The 21,326-nt window shown below is 40.1% G+C and overlaps 2 protein-coding genes across 5 annotated transcripts in view; one reads left to right on the forward strand and one right to left on the reverse strand.

Annotated features, from left to right (window-relative positions):
- The window catches only part of SLC39A9 (solute carrier family 39, member 9), a 70,134-nt gene extending 67,609 nt beyond the window's left edge, over positions 1-2,525 (reverse strand). For 2 of the 4 annotated variants that reach the window (XM_011949675.1, XM_011949674.1), the window contains exon 1: positions 1,075-2,176. In XM_011949675.1, the coding sequence (XP_011805065.1) occupies positions 1,075-1,170 (96 nt within the window). In that variant the 5' untranslated portion in view covers positions 1,171-2,176. Of the gene's footprint in view, positions 1-1,074 lie in introns of all 4 variants that reach the window. The other 2 variants (XM_011949676.1, XM_011949677.1) reach the window with 2 other exon arrangements.
- Positions 1,909-20,325, forward strand: ERH (enhancer of rudimentary homolog (Drosophila)). The gene is made up of 4 exons (XM_011949673.1): positions 1,909-2,309; positions 5,607-5,694; positions 13,323-13,443; positions 19,812-20,325. Exons 1-4 carry the CDS (start codon positions 2,307-2,309, stop codon positions 19,912-19,914), a joined length of 315 nt encoding a protein of 104 aa, XP_011805063.1. The 5' UTR covers positions 1,909-2,306; the 3' UTR covers positions 19,915-20,325.
- The last annotated feature ends 1,001 nt before the right edge of the window (positions 20,326-21,326 follow it).

The raw sequence follows: 21,326 nt of genomic DNA on the forward strand, positions 1-21,326 counted from the left end.
TCTCTGAACACTGTGCACTTCGTGAATTCTTTATGCCTACCTAAAGGACCTATTGGCATGTTCATTGAACAGTGCTTTCATCTATCCATCTTCCTGGGACCCTCGCTTAATGTTTGTTCAAGGAAGGCCAATCAAATTAATGAAAATGTCAAAACATATTAACCAAAAATTAATTGCTAAGCAAATAGATTGAAACAACTTCAGAATATCAATTCCAAGGCTTCCCTTCTTTAAAAGGAAATGTGAGTTAAGAACAATCTAATTTAGTTTTTTCTTACATTCATTCTAGTACAGGCATCCAAAAAACAAAACAAAACAGCTTTCCTCAGAAAGGTGCGTTTGACTTTCTCAAAAAGACGTTATCATATTGATTTCAGTTCATGAGGACAAATAACTTTCTCCATCTTTTTTTTTCTTTTTTTGGAGACAGGATCTCACTCTGCTGTCCAGGCTGCAGTGCAGTGGCCCAAACATGGCTCACTGCAGCCTCAACTATCTGGGGTCAAGAGATCCTCCTGCTTCAGCCTCCCAAGTAGCTGGGACCACAGAAGCACACCACCACTTGGGTAATTCTTAAATTTTTGTAGGGACAGGGTCTTGCCACATTGCCCAGGCTGCTCTAGAACTCCTGGGCCCAAGCGATCCTTCCACCTCAGCCTCCCAAAGTGCTGAGATTACAGGCGTGAGCCACCGCGCCCAGCCCTCCGTTTATTTTGTTGATAACAATCTGGAACCTTGATTCCATGAAACCTCTGAGAATCAAAAGAAATGTTATGGTGCCGTTCTCCAGGTAAACGCACAGAACCTTAAATTTTTGTAAGCGACTCTAGGGAATTGCTTATGGAATACTCCAGGATCTTCCGTGGAAAATCTATCCACCCCAAGTTAAGAATTCCACTGCTAAATATGAGGTTTGTTTCTATTATTAAGTGTTACGTATCTTTTTAAAAAGATAGTCTTTCTTAATGAGGCCTTCAGCTTTGAGATTTAACTAGGGAAGCAGCTTCCCTTTGCAACTAAAACTACTACCTCACAGCCATCCTGACAGCTGACAGAAAATTGAGAATTTCTTACCTCTGAGAAATTAACAGCCAAGGGAATGATTCCGGCCACGTAACATCCCACCAACATAGCCAAAGACAGCAAGCTAATGGAGATGAAATCATCCATTCTGCCCTCCTTTATTCACCCACCACCACTAGACAACAAATTTCCAGTGGTTTTAAAAGGTGCTTGGGTTCTCTGAACAGGTGTGGTGGTTCCAAGAGAGTGGGCTTTCCAGTTCTTCAGGCCTCCCCACCAGCAGATGTGCTCACGAGGCACCTTCCTCTTGAACGTACCCGGAAACAGACCCTTGTTGCTGATATTAGCACCAGAGAAAGCTTACAGCAATTTAAGGTCCCAGGCTCTGGGTTCTGAGATGCCAGTCATTAGATTCTCGTGCGTTAACAGAGATGGGAAAAGTCAATGGGGAAAATGTGCGAATGATCGATTTCTTCGATTGTCGGAATGAGGGTGGCACAACGTCTTACGCGGCGGCGGGTGACTCAAGCGAACCTGTTCGTTCCCTAGGCGCCCCTGTCTCCAAGAGGCGGCCCCGAAGGTGATCCGCCCCCCAGGGCAGGAAACCAGCCCACCAGTCCCAGCAAACTCTCCTCTGAGCCTGGGATGAGGAAAGTAGTCCTGCAGGTCTCTAACGATGGGTCCTAGGGGTTCAGCAGCAAAGCTGACACAAAGCTGTCTCTGCCCTATACCCGGTGCTGCCCATGGTACTGCACTCGGCCAGGCCTTGACCCGGAGTCGCCGATACTACAGCTGCCATGGCCGCCAAGTGGCACCTCTTCATTCCATCCACTTCCGGATTGTCTAACTGCCTCCTCCTTTACAAGGGCACTTCCGGGTTACAACCGACCCCTGGCCCGCGATACTTACGTTGCCGCCATTTTTGAGGAGGGCTGATTAAAGATGTCAGATGTCACTGTCTACACCGGTGATCACTTGAGCCGTATGTTTAATAACGAAAGTACGGAAGACAGCGTCTTGAAAGAAAAAACTTCTTCCTAAAGCTCGGAAACTTTCCCTTACTTACCTTTTTGCCTTTATCGAAGATGGCCGAAACAGAGTCAGTATCTTCTCTAGCTGCCGGAAGTGACTCTGCCTCTATGATCCAAAAGGCTCCTTTGCGTTGCACTTTCGACGACTTCCGGCGGATCCTCTCGCGGGCATTGGCTGTTAGCGGCGTTGTGGCTAAGCTCGTGTAACGGCGGCGGTGTCGGCAGCTGCTGCAGCGAGGAGAGTTTGGCGCGATGGTGAGAAAGGCCTCCGCGGCTACCCGAGTCCGAGTCCCCGGCCTCCAGAGCGACCCCAGCCCCATACATTTTCCTCTCCCCACGAGCCCCGTGCAGTGCGGCGTCATACTCCCCCCCACGCCAGTTGGTGGATGGATCCTTTTTCCCGCCGCAGAGACGCCAGGCCTGACTCTAGGCCCCGAAGCCCCGGTCCGCCCTGCGGTCGCGCGCCCGGCTGCTCGCTCGGGTCAGGCGTGCTTTGGACCTGAGGATGAGCTCTCTCCCGATTGTTACTCGGTACAGGGAGGCATAGGGACGGTGGTTTTTGTTGTTTGTTTTTTGAGACAGTCTCATTGTATCGCCCAGGCTGGAGTGCAGTGGTTGATCTCGGCTCACTACAATCTCCGCCTCCTGGGTTCAAGCAATTCTCCTGCCTCAGCTTCCCTAGCTGGAATTACAGGCGCCCACCACCTCGCCCGGCTAATTTTTGTATTTTAGTAGAGACGGGATTTCGTCATGTTGGCCAGGCTGGTCTCGAACTCCTGACCTCAAGCAATCTACCCGCCTCGGCCTTCCAAAGTGCTGGGATTACAGGCGTGAGCCACCGGGCCCAGCCGGGGATGGTGCTTTTTCCCTCCAAATGCTCTAGCCTGCTGTAGGAACAATGGGCCAGGGTTGTGTTTTCTGGAAGCTGACACATCCAGCTTACTATACCCAGCATGTGGGCCAGGAGAGGTCGTATTTACTTTGTAGTGTATTTTCTCAGCTTTCGTTTTCCTGTGCTCTGCCTTTTTTTTTTTTCTATTTCTGAGACCTCTAGGTATGCATGTGGCGCTTCCCTCAGCCCTCGATCCTGTTCTTACCTGTATTTATATCCTCTTGGGGCTGGAGGCTGAAAAGTAGGCTCAGCTCAGAGACCAGCTCTATTAGAATCCAACCGGGATGATCAGTAAGCTCCAATTCGAAGAAAGTGACCAAAACTGGCTTGAGAAGTGGTATAATCTGTAAAGAATTTGAGCAGAAAAAGATGCCATTTAAAAATGACCACATTTTTTAAAATGTATCATGTTATGTTCTTAGTGGTTTTTAATCCTTGTTTTTGGGCAGTAAGTATTGAAAATAGTAAACTTTGCCCAGTGTTCATTTTAAGACTAGATATAAAAAGCAGCATGCTGTATAGCTTTTTCCATTGTTAGGCTTTCAAATTAGTCCTTTAATTTGCATTAGAATTGGAATACAATTATAGTAGCAGTTGAGATAGCTAGTGTATAGGGCAAGCTCTGTTGCAAGGATGTACGTGGTTTCTCCAAAATTATTTTTTCTTAACAAATGACTCATTGAAACTTTTTGAGTAGCTAGCTTACAAAGACTTCTGTGTAACAATCTAATGCTTTCTGTGGCTTTTAAATCGATTTAACAAAGGCTTTGACTGTTCAGGTTATTATAGGTGAGAGTTAATCCTTCTTCTCTTGTCACCAAGTTCCGTTTTTATCTCACACCCTCTCAAACTTTTAGTCAAAGTGATTTAATTCTTGATGGGGAGAGAAGAGTATGTCAACCCTTTGTTTTGCATGTCATGTTAAATGTACTGTTTTTCCATTGTTTATTCAGCTATTTCAGTTCCAATATGATGGTTAAAAATTCTGATCATTTTGGCCGGGCGCAGTGGCTCACGCCTGTAATCCCAGCACTTTGGGAGGCCGAGGCAGGCAGATCACCTGAGGTCAGGAGTTCGAGACCAGCTTGACCAAGATGGAGAAATCCCATCTCTACTAAAAAGACAAAATTAGCAAGCGTGGTGGCAAATGCCTGTAATCCCAGCTACTTGGGAGGCTGAAGCTGAAGATTCTCTTGAACCTGGGAAGCGGAGGTTGTGGTGAGCTGAGATCACGCCATTGCACTCCAACCTGGGCAACAAGAACAAAACTCTGTCTCAAAAAAAAAAAAAAAAATTAAGTTCATTCCAAAACAGTTGAGGGTTCCTGTTAGGAAATTTTTGTTTGCTGCGTTTTGGCTGAAAAATACTAGTACGGCAGAAGAGAAGGAAAAAAGTGAATAGTTTGATTTGGGACTGGGTTTACAGTGGAGTTGCATCATACTTGCATTTAATTAATCAACCTTACACGGGTAGCAAAAAATTGGATGGGTTATATTTTCAACAGACCAGCGAATTCTCCGCTGGATGAGATTTTTTGCTCCCTGGGGGACATTTGTAACAAAGAATCAGCCAGCTCAAAATGTAATAGAGCCCAGGTTGAGAAACACTGAGATTGACTTGTTAGTGAATAAACGCTAACAAAAACATGTTCCCCAGTGAGCATGAAGTGGAAGACAAGTCTGCTATTTTTCGGGCATATTTCACATTTCTCGTAGTGTGATAACCTAACATTCTGTGTGATTCTAATAAGTGGTTTTGGTATGAGAAAGCCCAGTAACGCAAGTCATCTACCAGGTGAATAGTTTAATGGATTTTTAAGGGTAATTCTTACGATGTGTTTATATTGCTAATTTATCTACTGCTTTAATGTTAAGTCTAACCCCTGGATAAAATGTGACTTTGTTCTTATGCTAAAGATGGAAAAAAAAACTTAAATTGAAACCATGCTTGTAATTATTATACTATTTCCCCTTTTGTTTCCTTTCATCAGCCCATCTGAGTTTTTATTAATGACTTAAGAGCATTAAAGATGGAAAGTGACCACTGGAGACAGAAAACCTAAGCAGGTTTATAATTTAGTTGGGAAGAAAAGATACAAAAGAAAGGAAGGCAAGGTAGCTTATACTGATAACTTGTAGGCAGTAAATAAACAGTAGGACTGGGAGACTTAGGGAGACCTTACAGCAGAGTTGTGAATCCAGCTAGATCCTACACTTGGACTAAGACATAAATATTTTTGTGGGAAAAGTATCCTAATTACTTTTTGTTTTTTTAGAGATAGGGTCTCACTCTTCAATGCAATGGTGTGATCATGGTGCATTGCAGTCTCAGCCTCCTGGGCTCAAGGAATCCTCCTGCCTTAGACTTCCAAAGTGCTGGGACTACAGGCGTGCACCCAGGAAATTTTTTTTTTTTTTTTTTTTTGTAGAGACAGGGTCTTGCTATGTTGCCCAGGCTGGTCTCAGGCTTCTGGCCTCAAGTGATTTTCCCCCCTCAGCCTCCCAGAGGATGAGGATTACAGGCATGGGATGCCATGCCTGGCCTCTCATTACATTTTAATAACTAGCAATCATTATTGCATTACAAATGGGGATTTTTAAAATCATACTATGAATTTCTCAAATAGAAACTCATATTGAAATCATGTTTTCCCCCTGCAGTCTCACACCATTTTGCTGGTACAGCCTACTAAGAGGCCAGAAGGGAGAACTTATGCTGACTACGAATCTGTGAATGAATGCATGGAAGGTGAGTTTAACACTAATCAAGGAGTAGAAAAATGTCTCATTTAGGAACTGGGTTTTCCCCCACCAAATTTCTTTTTTTTTTTTTTTTTTAATAGTCCATCCACCCCAGGCCCTGCCTTTTGATCAAGGGGTAGAAAAATGTCTCATTTAGGAACTGGGTTTTCCCCCTCCAAATTTCTTTTTTTTTTTTTTTTTAATAGTCCATCCACCCCAGGCCCTGCCTTTTGATCAAGGGGTAGAAAAATGTCTCATTTAGGAACTGGGTTTTCCCCCTCCAAATTTCTTTTTTTTTTTTTTTTAATAGTCCATCCACCCCAGGCCCTACCTTTATCACTTCCAACCCTCCAAACTTCTTGAATTGCTAATTTTAGGCGGGAAAGCAGATATTTAGGATGGACCATAATTAGTGAACATCCTATTTATTTATTTGTTTGTTTATTTATCATTTGAGACAGTCTTGCTCTGTCACCCAGACTGGAGTGCAGTAATGTGATCTCGGCTCATGCAACCTCCGCCCCCCAGGTTCAAGAGATTCTTGTGCCTCAGCCTCCCTAGTTGCTGGGACTACAGGCGTGGGCCACCACAGCCAGATAATTTATTATGTATTTAGTAGAGACGGGGTTTCACCATGTTGGCCCGGCTGGCCTCAAACTCCTGACCTCAAGTGATCCACCAGTCTTGGCCTATTGAACATTTTAAACATTAATTATGTATATACTATCCTCCTTGCTGCAAGTATTAGGTGTTTGTTTTGTTTTTTTAAACTAATGTATATAATGAATGACTTTCCAGAGCCGCTTGTTGTTTTATAAATATTCTGTTATTATTTGTCACATGTTATTTTGTTATAGTATAGAAATACTTTACAGGTATCCCTTACATATTCTGGTTAAACTCAAGCACTGTAGACTTGTGTGTCTGTTTTTAATAGGTTGTTTTAATAGATTTAAGGGATACAAGTGCAGTCTTATATAAATATATTGCATAGGAGTAAAATCTGGGCCTTTTTTTTTTTTTTTTTCCTTAAGAGACAGGGTCTTGCCCTGTCACCCAGGCTGGGGTGCAGTGGTGATCATGGCTTATTGCAGCCTCAGTTTCTTGGGCTTAAGTAGTCCTCCTGCCTCACCCTCCCAAATAGCTGGGACTACAGGCACCTGCTGCCACACCTGGCTAATTTTTTGTTTCTTTTTTATTATGGGGATGGGGTCACTGTGTTGTACGTGTTGGTCTCAGACTTCTAGCCTCAAGCAGTTCTCCTGCCTTAGCCACCCAAAGTTCTGGGATTACAAGCGTCAGCCACTGCGTCCAACCAAGTCTGGGCTTTTAGTGTAACCATCACCTGGTGTACATTGTACGCAGTAGTGATTTTTCATCCCTCACCTTTCTTCCACTTTTTGTAGTCTCCAGTGTCAGTTATTCCACTCTGTCTGTCCATGTGCACACATTATTTAGCCTCCACTAATAAGAGAACATTATATGTTTGACTTTCTGAGTTACTTCACTTGAGATAATGACCTCCAGTTCCATCCATGTTGCTACAAAGACACGGTTTTATTTTTTTAATAGCTGAGTAGTAATCCATGGTATGTATATGTATGCATACTCATACACCACGTTTCCTTTATCTAGTCATCCATTGATGGACACTTAGGTGATTCCATGACTTGGCTGTTGTGTATAGTACTGCAGTAAACATATGAGTGAAGGTATCTTTGTTTCTTTTTGTTTTTTGAGACAGAGTCTCATTGTGTCACCCAGGCTGGAGTGCAGTGGTGCAGTCTCAGCTCATTGCAACTTCTGTCTCTTGGGTTCAAATGATTCTCCTTCCTCAGCCTCCTGAGTAGCTGGGACTACAGGTGTGTGCCACCACACCCAGCTAATTTTTGTATTTTTAGTAAAGACAGGGTTTCACCATGTTGACCAGGCTGGTTCCGAACTCCTGACCTCAAGTGATCCACCCACCTCAGCTTCCCAAAGTGTTGGGATTACAGGCGTGAGCCACCACTCCCGGCCGTCTACTCTAATTCTTAAAGAAGAACGTGGCATTTTTTCTTCATCTCTTTTCAGATCCATTTCTCTACTGACATTTCTGCCTGCTATTGATGTAGATTTTGTATGCAAACTCTCTTAGCAAATTGTTTCCTAACCTGTATTACCATGTTTGGTCTTTGATTCTGCAATACTCTTTATTAACTTTTGCTGATTTTAGGAAAGTCTAACTTAAAAAAAAAAAATTAATTTACTTTATTTCTCAGGGCAGTTTCAGGGTTGTAGAAAAATTGAACAGAAACTACAGTTTTCCCATATTACTCTCTTTCTTCACTCCTACACGATTTCCCCTATTTTTAACGAATCTCTGTGGTATGGTACATTTGTAACAGTGATGAACCAGTATTCATTACTGATACATTATCATTAAGTAAAGTGCGTAGTTTATACTAGGTTTCATTCTTTATATCCTACATTTCTGTGGATTTTCCCAAATGCGCAACGTCGTTTGTCTGCCATTACAGCATCACACAGAATAGTTTCACTGCCCTGCCCTAAACATTGCTTGTGCTCTACCTATTCATCCCTTCCTACCCCACCCTCAACCTCTGGGAACCATTGTTCTTCTCACTGTCTCCATAGTTTTGCCTTTTCCAGAATGTCATATAGTTGGAATCATTATCGTGTGTGGCTTTTTCTTACTGGCTTTTTTGGCTTAGCAGTGTGCATTTAAGTTTCCTCCATGTCTTTTCATGACTTGGTAGCTCTTTTTCTTTTTCTAAAAATTAAAAATGGTGATTTATTTCCCATTTAAAAAACTAAAACAAAAAAAAAGTTAAAATACTTATTAAATAAGTTCTCACATGGTGTGGTTGCCAAATGGTAATTTTATTATTCTATTTTTTTTTTTTTGGTAGAAAAAAACCTCTGTAGATCGGAGCTTTTTTCTCCTCCCCCTCACTATTTTTTAAGAGCAGTTAAATACTTTATTTAAGACCATGTTTTTAGAGCAGTTTTAGGTTTATGGGAAAATTGTTTGGAAAGTATAGAGCTCCAGCATACGCCTTCTTTCCTGCCCTTCTTAGTTTCCCCTATTCGTGCATTTTCTATTAGTCTGATTACACTTGTTGCGATTGATGAATTAATATTGATAGATGATTATTAACTAAAGTTCACAGTTTATGTTAGGGTTTACTGTATGTGTTGAACATTCTGTGGGTTTTGACATGTATAATTACATGTATCTACCTTTACTGTATCATGCAGAGTAGTTTCACTCCCAAAAATCCCCATTGCCCTACCTATACCTCCTTCCTTGCCACCACCCCCAAACCCCTGATCTTTTTACCATCTCTGTAGTTTTGCCTTTTCTGGAATGTCATGTTGGAGTTAATGGAGTATGAAGCCTTTTCAGATTGGCTGCTTTGACCTAGCAATATGCTTTTTTTTTTTTAAACTCTTGTCACCCAGGCTGGGGTGCTGTGACGCAATCTCAGCTCACTGCAACCTCTGCCTCCCTGCTTCAAGCGATTCTCCTGCCTCAGCCACCCAAATAGCTGGGATTACAGGCCTGCACCACCATGTCTGGCTACCTTTTTTTGTATTTTTAGTAGAGACGGGTTTTACTATTTGGCCAGGCTGGTCTCAAACTCCTGACCTCAAGTGATCCGTCCACCTTGGCCTCCCAAAGTCTGGGGATCACAGGCTTGAGCCCCCATGCCTGGCTGACCTAGCAATATGCTTTTATGGTTCTTACTTTTTGTGTGTGTGGCTATATAGCTCATTTCTTTTTATTGCTGAATAATATTCCCTTGAATGAATGTACCACAGTTTGGTTATCCATTCACTTATTGAAGAACATCTTGTTTGCTTCTATTTTTTGGCAGTTATGAATAAAGCTGCTATAAACATTTATGTGTAGGTTTTTGTGTAGACCTACGTTTTCAGCTCATTTGGGTAAATAAGTAGGAGAGTGATTGCTAGATTATGTGGTACAAGTATGTTTAGCTTTGTAAGAAACTGCCAAACTGTCTTCAGACATGGCAGTACCCTTTTGCATTCCCACTAGCAGTGAATGAGTTTCTGTTCCACATCCTTACCAGTATTTGGTGTTGTCAGTGTTTTAGATTTTAGCCATTCTAAGGTATCTTATTGTTTTAATTTGCAATTCCCTAATGACATATAATGTCATCTTTTCATATGCTTATTTGCTGTCTACATCTTTATTGAGGTATCCACATCTTCTACCCGTTTTTCATTGATTATGGTTGAGTTTTAGGAGTTATTTGTATATTTTTGGACACTAGTCGTTTATCAGATAGATATTTTATAAAGGTTTTCTCCCAGTTTGCAGTGTCTTCTCACTTTCCTAATAGTGTCTTTTGGAGCCAAAAGTTCTTTATTTTTATAAACTTTAACTTACATATTTTTCTTCTTGTTGTGCTTTTGGTGTCATATCTAAGAAACCATTGCTTTATCCAAGGTCACAAATATTAATGCCTTTATTTTTTTCTATGGGTCTTATAGTTTGGGCTCCTACTTTTAAGTCTCTGGTCTGTTGTAGGGATGTGTCCAAGTTCATTCTTTCACATGTGACTATCCACTTGTCCGAGCATCATTTGTTGAAAAGACTGTTCTTTGTTGAATTGTTTTGGCATGCTAGTCAAAAAGCGGTTGACCATAAATGTGAGGGTTTGTTTCTGGGCTCTCATTTCTGTTCCATTGATCTAGATACCTATCCTCATGCTAATACCATATTGTCTTGATTGCAGTAGTTTCATACTAAGTTTTGATATCGGGAAGTTTGAATCCTCCAGTGTTGTTCTTTTTCAAGATTATTTTGGCTGTCTTGGTTCTCCTGCATTTCTGTGTCAAATTTAGGATTATATTGTTGCCTTCTGCAAAAGCAGCTTGGATTTTTACAGGAATTGTATTGAATCTGTAGATCATTTGGCGGAGTATTGCCATCAGGTCTTCCAACTCATGAACGTGGAATGTCTTTCCGCTTATTAAGCATGGCATGATGGCTCATACCTGTCATCCCAAGACTTTGGGAGGACAAGGTGAGCGGATTGCTTGAGCCCAGGAGTTTGAGACTAGCCTGGGCAACATGATGAAGCCCCTGCTCTCCGAAAACTACAAAAATTAGCTTGGCATGGTGGTGTGTACCTGTAGTCCCAGATCCTTGGGAGGATCACAAACTTGAGAGGTCAAGGCTGCAGTGAGCTGTAATTGGGCCACTGCACTCCAGCCTGGGCAACAGAATAAGACATTGTCTCAAGGGGAAAAAAAGTCTTTCCATGACATTTTATAGTGTAGAATGTACACGTTTTGTACTTCTTTTGTTAGGTTTATTTCTAAGAGTTTCATTCTTTTTTATGCTGTTATAAATGGAGTTTTCTTAATTTTATTTTCAGATTTGTTGTTAAGCCATAGAAATAGAATTTATTTTCATATACTCATCGTATATCCTGCAACTTTGCTGTACTCATTTATTAGTTCTAATAGATTTTTATTGTTTCCTTAGGATTTTCTATCTACAAGATAATGTCATCTGCAAATAATGATAGCTGTATTTCTTTCTTTCCAATCTGAAGGCCTGTAATCTCTTTTTCTTGCCTAATTGCCCTGGCTAGAACTTCTAGTACAATGTTGAATATAAGTAGCAACAGTAAATATTCTGGTATTCTTCCTAATCTTAGCAGAAAAGCATCCCGTCTTTTACTATGAAGTATAATGGAGGCTGGGCATGGTGGCTCATGCCTGTAATCCCAGCACTTTGGGAGGCCAACCCGGGTGGATCACCTGAGCTCAGGAGTTTGAGACCAGCCTGGCCAACATGGTGAAACCCCATCTCTACTAAAAATACAAAAATTAGCCGGGCTTGGTGGCATATATCTGTAATCCCAGCTACTCTGGAGGTTGAGGCTGAGGCAAGAGAATCGCTTGAACCTAGGAGGCAGAGGTTGCAGTGAGCCAAGATGGCTTCATTGCACTCTGGCCTGGGTAACAAGAGCGAAAACTCCATCTCAAAAAAAAAAAAAAAGTATGGTAACTGTGGGGCAATGCCTTTTTAAGATATATGAATTTATTTTCCTAGTTTTTGTTTTCTTTCCGTTCAGTAACTCGGGTGATATTCTGTGCCATCACAATGTAGTATGCCAGTAGCAATCAAAAACCCTAAGATAGTTGTTTGGTAGTTCTGTGGTTGAATAGTATTTTTACTAGGAAATTTATAAAGTTAATTTGGAGCTAATAAAAGGCTTATGTATACAGTATAGGACATGTTTTTTCTAGATAACTAGCATTTATGTCACTTATCCATTCATCATAATAGTCTTAAAATAGTTGACAGTGGGAGTAGACTGAAAAGGTATATTCTCCTTTTGTGGGAATAAGAAAGGAGAGTATCAGGCCAGGCGTGATGGCTCATGCCTGTAATCCCAGCCCCTTGGGAGGCTGGGGTGGGCTGATCACCTGAGGTCAGGAGTTCAAGACTAGCCTGGCCAACATGGTGAAACCGCATCTCTACTAAAAATACAAAAAATTAGCTGGGTGTGGTGGCAGGTGCCTGTAATCCCAGCTACTTGAGGGACTGAGGCAGGAGAATCACTTGATCCCAGGAGGCAGAGGTTGCAGTGAGCCAAGATCGCATCATTGCACTCCAGCCTGGGCAACAAGAGCAAAACTCTAAAAAAGAAAAGAAAGGAGAGTATCATTGATTAAAAACTAAATAGATAATGTACTCTGTAGCTAATTATAATTAGTGATGTGGGCTTGCTATTAATGATTTTGCTTATTATCTTTTTTATTATATTTCAGTACTTACATCCTTGTTCATGTGCTAATGCTTTATATGTATTATTTCAAATAAACTCACAATTCTATGAAGAGGCACTCTTAACTCTGTTTGACAGGTGTGGTTCGGGGAATGGAGTTGTTTGTCCTCAGTTTGACAAGGGCAGAGCTGAAACTCAAGTCTCTGTGAATCCGTAGTCCAGGATCTTAAATACACGTTAGGATAATCTCTTTCCTTGTTGCCAATTTTTAAGTTTTAATTTATTTTTTTTATTATTATTTTTTTTTTGATCTTTTTGCTCTGTGGCTTTAGGAAGAATTACTGGAAAACCTGTTAAGACCCACAGTGATATTTGTTTGAGCCATCAGATGGCAAGTCTTGAAAGTCCCTTAGCTCCAATGGTTTGAAGTAATCATTTTATTATGAAGACACAAAATACTTACACCAACATTGTGGTGAATTTCTCGGGTGCCCAGACTGGAGTGCAGTGATGCAATCATGGCTCACTGCAGCCAAGTGATTCTCACACCTCAGCTTCCCAAGTAGCTGGGACCACAGGCACATGCCATCACGCCTGGCTAATTTTTTAATTTTTGTAGAGATGAGGTCTCCCTATGTTGCCCAGGCAGGCTGGTCTTAAACTGTGAGGCCGCTGCACCTGACCTGGTGAATTTATAAAATAAAAAAGTATTTGCTAGTGGCAGTAATCAAAAGCCATCAGTCGATCATCTTTTCCCCAGCCCAACTTTATTAAAGTAAATACGATATCAACATATAGCACTGCTCATATCTAGAAGTGTATACGATTTTAAGATTTTGCTTTTTTTCCTATCCTTTCTTAGGTGTTTGTAAAATGTATGAAGAACATCTGAAAAGAATGAATCCCAACAGTCCCTCTATCACATATGACATCAGTCAGTTGTTTGATTTCATCGATGATCTGGCAGACCTCAGCTGCCTGGTGTAAGTATTAGCCAACATGGCTGTTATCTTGTATTTTCTATTGTTTTTCTGTCTCTTTGAGGTGATTTATGGTATTGGGAGCTAACTATGTGCCTGACACTGATCTTTGCATTTGCATAGTATATAGTAATTAATATTTCTCTTACAGAAATAAGAGATTGGCAACATAAAGCCAAAGGCACAGAAAAAAAGAATTTTGCTAATTGATGTAGTTAGTATCCAGTAAGGATCCTAATTAAAAAGTTCCATGTCCCTGTTCTTTGTTCCTTATACCTAATTTTTTTTTTCCCTTTACAGTCTTTGTCCTAAAGCCATTGGTTTTGGATTAAAACTAAGATTATCTTTTTTTCATGACATTTCAAAAACCTAAATATGTGTAGGACTGAAATTGAATTTAATTTCAATCCTACCCTGTGTAAATGTATATTTTTTGGTATGTAATAATGAGATTTTTTAGCATATTTGTTATAGTTTTTATTGATAATCTGCTTCTGACAACTGCTAACAAGTAGCATAAAGTATTACTATAGATTTACCTAATCATTTTTACATTAGTGAACAGAAATTGAGTGTAAATACAGCTCATTTAACTAGCACCTTATGATACAATACTCAATCATCAGATACTTGAATACTTATTACATGCCAGGTGCTGTGCTAGAAGTTGAAAGAGCAGTGATGAGAAATATACAAGTCTTACTCATAGGCACTTCCTGGATCACCACTGGAGCCAATCCTGGAATGTGGCTACACCATGCTGTCTCCCAAAAGTTCCAAAACATGCATTTCCTTGGAATGATTGAGTTTTGTTTTCTGTACTTCTTCATTGTGTTCCAGTTGTAGCCATTTCGCTTTGGTCACTCAGAACATTCAAATGAATGTTGCATGGTACTTTAAGCCATGCAGACATCTATAAGAAAAACATACCAGACAGAGGGGATGGTGGACAGCTTGTGTAGAAGTCCTGAAGTACAGGTGCCTGGCATGTTTAAAGTCATTAAGGAAGCCTTTGAGGCTGCAGAGGAATGAGTGAGAGAGAGAGTCTTAGGAGATTGGAGGGGTAGGGAGCAATGATATCCTGGAAGCCAATGCAGAAGTGTATCATGTCATCGATAGGTCAGATAAGTAAGGGCTGAGAATTTAATTGACCTCTGGATTTCACACTGTGGAAGTCTTTGATGACTTCCAAAACAGTTGTGGTCAAGTGCCAGGAGTAAAAATGCTTACAGATTTCAGTGTATGGAAGGGAATGAAAAGAGAGGATTTATAGGTGGCTATTACAGGCTTGCTTTTTTTTTTTTTTTTAAGAATTTTGCTTGAAAGAACAGAAAAATGGGGTTGTAGCTGGAGAAGGAAATTGGTTTTTTTAAGGTGGGAAAAGTAATGGTAAGTTTGCAGGCTGATGGGATGATCTACTAGAGAAGGAGAAACTGATAGCTCAGATTGGCTCTTGGACAGTTCATTCATGAAAAGGGAGGACAGGCAAATTTGGGAACTGGGGGGAATTATCTTCTGTATGCTTCAGTTATCTCAGAAAGATAGGGAGCAAGGACACCATTTGAAACAGTTGTTACAGGTTTGTGGAAAAGTAAGAAATAAGCTAGGAAGGTGAAAGAAGTAGCAAACTGCAGTTAATTCAGGGATGTATTAAGTGTCCTCCAACATACCTATCTGATAATGATTTAAAGTGAAATCAGTCATTGTGATCATGGGATTTTATCCTAGTCTCTTTCACCTGGATGGTTACAGGTGAGGAGTAGGTAGAGAGTAAAGATGTTGCTAAAGGTTGAGGGCATATATGAGGATAACAGCAAGGACTGAATGACCATGAGCTTTAATTGGGTGTGTAGGAGCGGGTGCTGGAAACAGAGGTAGATAAGTTAATTGTAGGTCCCACTGGATCAAGGATTGCTCACATTAGAGTGTTAGGAAGTGGTCAGAGAATGACATGCTTGAAATTAGGAAATTGAAGTTGTTAGTAATGACAAGGTCTAGGTATCTGGCCAAGAGAGGGTAGGAGATGAGATCATTAGAGGAAAAGAGTTCATGGAATTGGGAGGCCTAGGTGTTGACAGAATCATCCACTGAATATGAAATTACCAATAATGTGTATATTAATTGATAGAATTTAAGAACAAGTTGCTTTGTTTTTGTTCACTGCTGCATCTCTGGTACATAATTAGGGCTGAGTAAATATTGATTATATAAATGCACGTCATTCATGATGTTTGAGGCATAGCTTTCTAAAATTATTGATAATTTTCTATTTCCCTTATTTATATTACAGAGCTATATTCTGCATTGATTAAAAATTAATGGTTGTCTTTATGGTTTTATAAAAGAACCTTACTGAAACATTCACGATCTAATCCTGATGCTTTTGGGATGTCGTACTTACTCCCAGTAAGTGGGAAGTAAACTTGAAACGAAGGATCATGTTTTACTCATCTTGGGAGGCTGTGGTTAAGAGCTAGCTGGAATGGAGAATTAGACATAGCTGGGTTTGAATCCTGTCTCCACCATTTGCTAGCTCCCTTTGACAAGGCCACTTGGTATTGCTAAACTTCAGTTTGCTCATTTGTGAAATTGAGACAAATCTAGTTCACAAGACTCCTTGTGAGGATCAAGTGCTTGCTGAGCACAGCATTATTAGACATGCCGCAACTCCCTTTTCAACTAGATCAAAGAAGTCAGGATAGAGTTTTATTTTTAATTATAAGCATGTTTTTTAAATTTGCCGGGAGTAGAATGATATGAATTTTAATTTCTACAAGTGAGAAAAATTATAAATTTCAAGTGAGATTTAAAAGGTGTTCAGGTTTTTTCAACAGTATGAAAATTGAACAGAGTAAAACAGTTATAAGTAACATGTTAATAACATAAAAGTATGTCATTAATGACAGAATATAACTTTTCTAACTTTGTACTAGACTTTATAAAAAGAAAAATTTAGAGACAGGGTCTTGCTATGTTACCCAGGCTGGTCTCAAACTCCTGGGCTCAAGTGATCCTGCTCCCTCAGCCTCCCCAAGGGGTGAGATTACAGGCATGAGCAACTGTGCCTGGCTGCGTTAGACTTTAAAATGTAAACTAGAAACCATATCTAGCACACTGAACTGATTTTTAATACAGTATTTGCTATATTAAAGCAAAATAGGGGGGAAGCTTTATTACCTAGATAATTCTTCCCACCTACAGTCATTCCAGAAATAATAGAAGAGAGGTTAATGATAATTTATGACTTTTATAGTTTCAGAGAGACTGTTAAAAACCATAAATTATCATAGCTTGAAAACCTGTAACTAAATTATTTATGTTTGTTTCTAATGTTGAAAACTTTTTGGCCTCTGAAAAACTTTCAGAATCAAATTTAGGACTTAAAACTATTTTTCCCAGGTGACTTTGGTTATGTCCTTTCTGTTATTTGAATGTTCAGGAGAAATCAGGTATTGTTTCCAAAGAGGTCACCCACTGCCACAGCACATCCTGTAACAGCACGTCCTCTCCTCTGTTTCATCAAGGACTGAGATTTGGGCTGTTACTCCTCAGACCAGAGTCTGGGTCCATTTTTGGTTTGTAGATGGTTGTGTGCTCATTGCTTCTATTAAATTTACATGGCAGTGACATAGAACTTTTTTAAGTAATTTTTTTTAAACAGTTTGTGTGGAAATGGAATAAATAAGAATCTACTTTGTAACATGACTAAACCCAGAGCAAACTGACCATGTATTAATAATAAAATGTAGGCATGGAAAATTTGTATTTCGTATACTTAAAGTCAGAGTCAAAGTTTTTCAGTTTTCTGATCTGTACGTTTCTTAAAAAAGCTTTTTGTAAGATGAAAATAATATCCTTTTGATGATGCAGTATTTTCTTGTTTGCTTAGAGACAAAGAACATTTTCCCCGTCAGTTATTATAATGACGAGAGGTATTCCTGATCAATAAGAGAAGTTGGTATCACTGAAGACGCTGCTGATTTCACTGCCCAGACCCACAGCCTCTGTTCTTATATAAACTTACATTCATTGACCATAACAATAGGTTAAAAGATTCATCTGTGCCAATGACTACGCATTTTATTAAAGTATTTAACATTTAATTGTCTCATTTTCCAGTACGGTTCACAGCCATCAACCACACAGCTTTCCATAAAGAAGGCATTATTACTTTTTTTTTTTTGGAGGTAAGAGTCTCGCTGGAGTGCAGTGTTGCCATGTCGGCTCACTGCAACCTCCGCCTCCCAGGTTCAAGTGATTGTCCTGCCTCAGCCTCCCGAATAGCTGGGACTACAGGTGCACGCCACCATGCCCAGCTAATTTTTGTATTTTTGTTTAGTAGAGATGGGGTTTCACAATGTTGGCCAGGATGGTCTTGACCTCTTGACATCGTGACCCACCAGCTTTGGCCTCCCAACATGCTGGGATTACAGGCATGAGCCGCTGGCACCCAGCCTACTATTTGATGAGTTGGAAAATTGCATGCAAGTTGATGGATTCCTAAATGTTCACAAACCAGAGTGATTTTTGTTGGGGGGGAATGGTATAAACAAAGCCTATCCCACCCAGATACGATAATTGTGAGAAATTTTATTCCTTTTTAAGTTCTTTTCTAGTGTTAATATAAACATTATAGTCTCTTCCACATTTTGCAGTAGACCAGCTTAGAGCTTATTTAATTAGGAAGCATGGACAGAGTTTTCAGAAAAAATTACATTTTATAATTTTTTAATTTGGTTAAGCATTTTTAAAAATGAGAATCTTATACATTTTTAATAAACCAGATTGTGACCATACTGTTCAGAGGAAGAATATGATGTTAATTGTATAAAGCATTCCTACTTTGGAATTTATTTCCTTTGTCAAAGATTGTAGTTTAGGTTTCTAACTTAGTGATTAACAGTGAGGACTCTGGAGTCAGGGGTATTTAAAATCTACCACCAGCCCAGCATTACCTAGCGAATAAGTTGCTTCACTTTTAAAGCCTTGGTTTCTCATTTATGAAAAGGGGGGCCAGGTGCAGTGGTTCACGTCTGTAATCCTAGCACTTTGGGAGGCCGAGGTGGCTGGATCACTTGAGGTCAGGAGTTCAAGACCAGCCTGGCCAACATAGTGAAACCTCGTCTACTAAAAATACAAAAAATTAGCTGGACGTGGTGGCACACGCCTATAGTCTTACCTACTCAGGAGGCTGAGGCAGGAGAATCATGAAAACCCAGGTGGCAGAGGTTGCAGTGAGCCAAGATGGCACCACTGCACTCCAGACTGAGTGACATGACAGAGTGAGACTCTGTCTCAAAAAAAAAGAAGGTGGGCGGGGAGCAGGGATAATTGTACCTACTTACAGGGTTGTAAAAATGAGTTAATTCAGGTAAGAATTTAAAGCAACACCCAGTACTCTGTGACATCTTACTAGATACTACTCACAGTCCCATTGGAGTTTTACTGCTAATGCCAGTCTGTGTACTCCTTACCCTTCTGATTAGAGATATTTTGGAGCTTACTATGTCTTCTGATAATTCTTCTCCATAGGCCTCTAGCATTATTTATTTTAAAAAGCAAATCCTAAAATATAGGTTTAAGATTTCCTTAATGCTTTACAGGGGGAGGGAAATCAGCAAGAAATCTTTGTTGCCAGTACATGTTTTTTAAAGGTTTTTTTAGTTAACTCAGAATAAACTTTGCGAATCTAAAGTTTGTTCTAGTGTTTTTTGTTTTTTTGTTTGTTTTTGTTTTTGTTTTTTTGAGATGGAGTCTCACTCGTGGGAGTGCAGTGGCACGATCTCGGCTCACTGTAACCTCCACCAGTTGAAGCAATTCTCTTGCCTCAGCCTCCTGTGTAGCCAGGACTACAGACGCGTGCCACCATGCCCAGCTAATTTTTGTACTTTAGTAGAGACAAGGTTTTACTGTGTTGGCCAGGCTGATCTTGAACTTCTGACCTCAAGTGATCCAGCCGTCTCAGCCTCCCAAAGTGCTGGGATTACAGGCATGAGCCACTGTGCCTGGCCAATTTTTTTGTTGTTGTTCTTTAATCACTAAAGGAACCATAAAAATAGAAACTATGTAGGAGACAGAACACATGGTTTCTGGTCATACTCTGTGAAGAAGTAGATATGTAACATATTGGGCGTTTAGCTTAAAAGTTCTAAGTCATATTTTCTTTTTCCACTATAAGATTTTACTAGGTGATACAAAGTTCATGTCACTTAAAATTCAAGAGCTGTGGAAGTAGCTCTTTCAACTTTTCATTAAGTTCATTTTTGGAAATGTGCACATCTGTGCCATCATTGGGCCGTTATGATTTGGGGATTTAAACACCTGACAGTGATTGACCACTGTGACTTTGCTTATTCTTTTTCTCTCCTCAGTTACCGAGCTGATACCCAGACATACCAGCCTTATAACAAAGACTGGATTAAAGAGAAGATCTACGTGCTCCTTCGTCGGCAGGCCCAACAGGCTGGGAAATAATTGTGTTGGAAGCATTGCAGGGGTTGGGGTGGGCTTGGAACACAGGTGTGTACAGCGTGCTGTAGTAGAAGTTTTGTATCATAGTAATCCTGTTTCCACTTTGTTATACTCTAGCCAAGATTGACTGTATTGGATGAAATGTGAGGATCTTGTTCAATCGGAAACCCCCGTTACCCCCTCTTTTTTTCTTTTCTTTTCTTTTTTTTTTTTTACTTAAACATTTTTATGATGATTTAGATGAAAGTTGTTCTTCGTCAGTTAATGTTGGTTCCAGTCCTTCAACTGTTCATATCTACTTTATAACATTCATGTACTAACCCTTCTTCAAGATGGGGTGGGGGTGGAAATGCAGTTTAGCCATGTCCTCAAGATAAAGTCTTGGTAAAAATAAATAAATGTCCTTTAGTTATATTTTCTCCCTGAGTGCTTTTTTTTTTGTCTTTGAACATTGAATTTTCTTGCAAAGCATTTTTTCATTGTAAGTTTAAAAACCAATAGCTGCTACACAAAGAATTTGAAGAAAGTTTAAGTAGTGTGCAACACATTTTGCTGTGATTTATGTGAAGCTAATACACTTTTACCTCACTTTTCCAGCATAATTAAATGAATCTTAATTATAGCTCCAAGGTTTGTACCTACTATTGATGCAAACATTATAAATGACTTTCTGGTGATATAGCTTGTCTGCAGCAACAGCAGACAGATGAACTTCTTAGTGTTAATCAAATCAAGTACTCTTTCTAGGAGGTCTTTGTACCCTTTTCAGAGCCTTTAGTTGGATACTAGTTACCCACTACTGTAGGGAAGCTGTAAGGGCAAGGGAAAAACCACAAAAAAGTATAAGATAGTCTTGTCTCTTTTTTTGTTGTTGTTTTTTTGAGACAGTCTCACTCCGTACCCAGGCTGGAGTGTACTTCAATCATGTCAATCCTGTACTTTCAATCAGCAAGTACATGAGCACTCTCTGATTCTGCCACTATCACTTTACCAACAGCCAGTGATATCTTGACACAGCATAAGATTGAAAGTTTTTTGGAAGGCTCATGATTGGTCTAATATCCCCGTGTTCCTACCTCTACTTGCACATTAGGGCCTTAACTATTTTGTTGTTGTTTTATGCAAGACAAAATTTTACCTAGAACATACTCATATGTGCTCAGTTTTTCTATAGAATAACCTGGTTAATGAAATGTTACCACTGTACCAAGAGATTATTACAATTTTAGGGTACCTGAAAAAATTAAGTATAGTTGTAGTTAATGTTTCACTGTGAAACCAACCAAATTTAAAGCTAAAATAGGCTGGGCGTAGTGGCTCACACCTATAATCCCAGCACTTTGGGAGGTTGAGATGGGCAGATCACTTGAGGTCAGGAGTTTGAGACGAGCCGGACCAGCATGGTGAAACCCTGT

Source organism: Colobus angolensis, unplaced genomic scaffold (genome assembly GCF_000951035.1).
Source record: "Colobus angolensis palliatus isolate OR3802 unplaced genomic scaffold, Cang.pa_1.0 Scaffold3, whole genome shotgun sequence".
NCBI classification, from domain to species: Eukaryota; Metazoa; Chordata; class Mammalia; order Primates; family Cercopithecidae; genus Colobus; species Colobus angolensis.

Excerpts from the sequence above, each read along its gene's own strand:
- ERH (XM_011949673.1), top strand. Across the intron at positions 5,695-13,322 it reads TGTGAATGAATGCATGGAAG|GTGTTTGTAAAATGTATGAA; the intron begins GTGAGTTTAACA and ends ATCCTTTCTTAG. Across the intron at positions 13,444-19,811 it reads GCAGACCTCAGCTGCCTGGT|TTACCGAGCTGATACCCAGA; the intron begins GTAAGTATTAGC and ends TTCTCTCCTCAG.